General features: G+C 69.4%; 1 protein-coding gene across 2 annotated transcripts in view; it reads left to right on the top strand.

The window, feature by feature from the left end:
• Positions 1 to 258: 258 nt before the first annotated feature.
• The window catches only part of Ldb1 (LIM domain binding 1), a 12,728-nt gene continuing 12,074 nt past the window's right edge, over positions 259 to 912 (top strand). For both annotated transcript variants that reach the window (XM_031390514.1, XM_031390513.1), the window contains exon 1: positions 259 to 693. In XM_031390514.1, coding sequence (XP_031246374.1) covers positions 669 to 693 — 25 coding nt within the window. In that variant the 5' untranslated portion in view covers positions 259 to 668. The remainder of the gene's footprint in view (positions 694 to 912) is intronic.

The following is a 912-nucleotide window of genomic DNA, read 5'->3' as shown; positions in this document are numbered from 1 at the left end:
CACCCGGAGGACGGACGCCGAGCGAGAGGCTTCGCCTCCTCCCGCTCCCAGGCGCCCGCCCTCGCCGGGGTCTCTGCCTCCGTCTCGGTTTTTTTTTTTTTTTTTTTTAAGAGCTGCGTCACATGCATGCCGTTCCCGGGAGCGCTCCCTGCCCCTCGCCGCGCGGCGCACGCACGTCGTCGCTCGCGGCGCGCTCGCCCGGGTCACTTTGACACGGCTCTCTCCTCCCACTACCAGGACAATTAGCATATTAATAAAGCCGGCCCAGCCCGACTCGGGCCGGAGAGCCGGCGCCTGCGAGAGGGAAAGGACGCGCGGCCGGGAGCGAGCGTGAGGGCGGCGGCGGCGGCGGCGGCGGGGAGGGCGGCGGGAGCGCACAGACACGCACACGCACACGCGCACACACGGACACACACTCCGGGGACGCACACCCGCGCGTACACACGCAGAGGCAGCTCGCCTTCCTGCCTGGCTTCCTTCCTGTCTGCTCCGCGCCTGACAGGCCCCTCGCTGCAGGCAGGGGCGGCCCGCACCGGGCAGAGGCCGGGCCGGGCCGGCGGCGCGGGCATCGGGGGCCGCGGGCGGCGGCAGCGGCTCATGCCCGGCCTGTCCCTGCGAGGGGCGGGCATCGTGACTCGGCTGGGCCCCCAGCGGCGGGCGATGTGAAGATGTCAGTGGGCTGTGCCTGTCCTGGTGAGTGCTTCTCGAGGCTGCCTGGCCCCTCCCTCCCTTTCGGTCCCCTGACCCCTGGTTTGGCGTTAATTTGTATGTGGGGGGCATCGAAGGCATGGTGGGGGTCTGGGGCTGTCTAGAGTTAGCGGGGCCTCGGTCGGGGGCGGGTTTTCTCATCTGTATAAATGCGCAGCAGCCCAGCGGCACGGGAAGGGGGTGCTAAGGATGGCTTGGTTTTTT

Source organism: Mastomys coucha, unplaced genomic scaffold (genome assembly GCF_008632895.1).
Source record: "Mastomys coucha isolate ucsf_1 unplaced genomic scaffold, UCSF_Mcou_1 pScaffold21, whole genome shotgun sequence".
Taxonomy (NCBI): Eukaryota; Metazoa; Chordata; class Mammalia; order Rodentia; family Muridae; genus Mastomys; species Mastomys coucha.
This window is presented reverse-complemented; position numbering and strand designations above follow the sequence as displayed.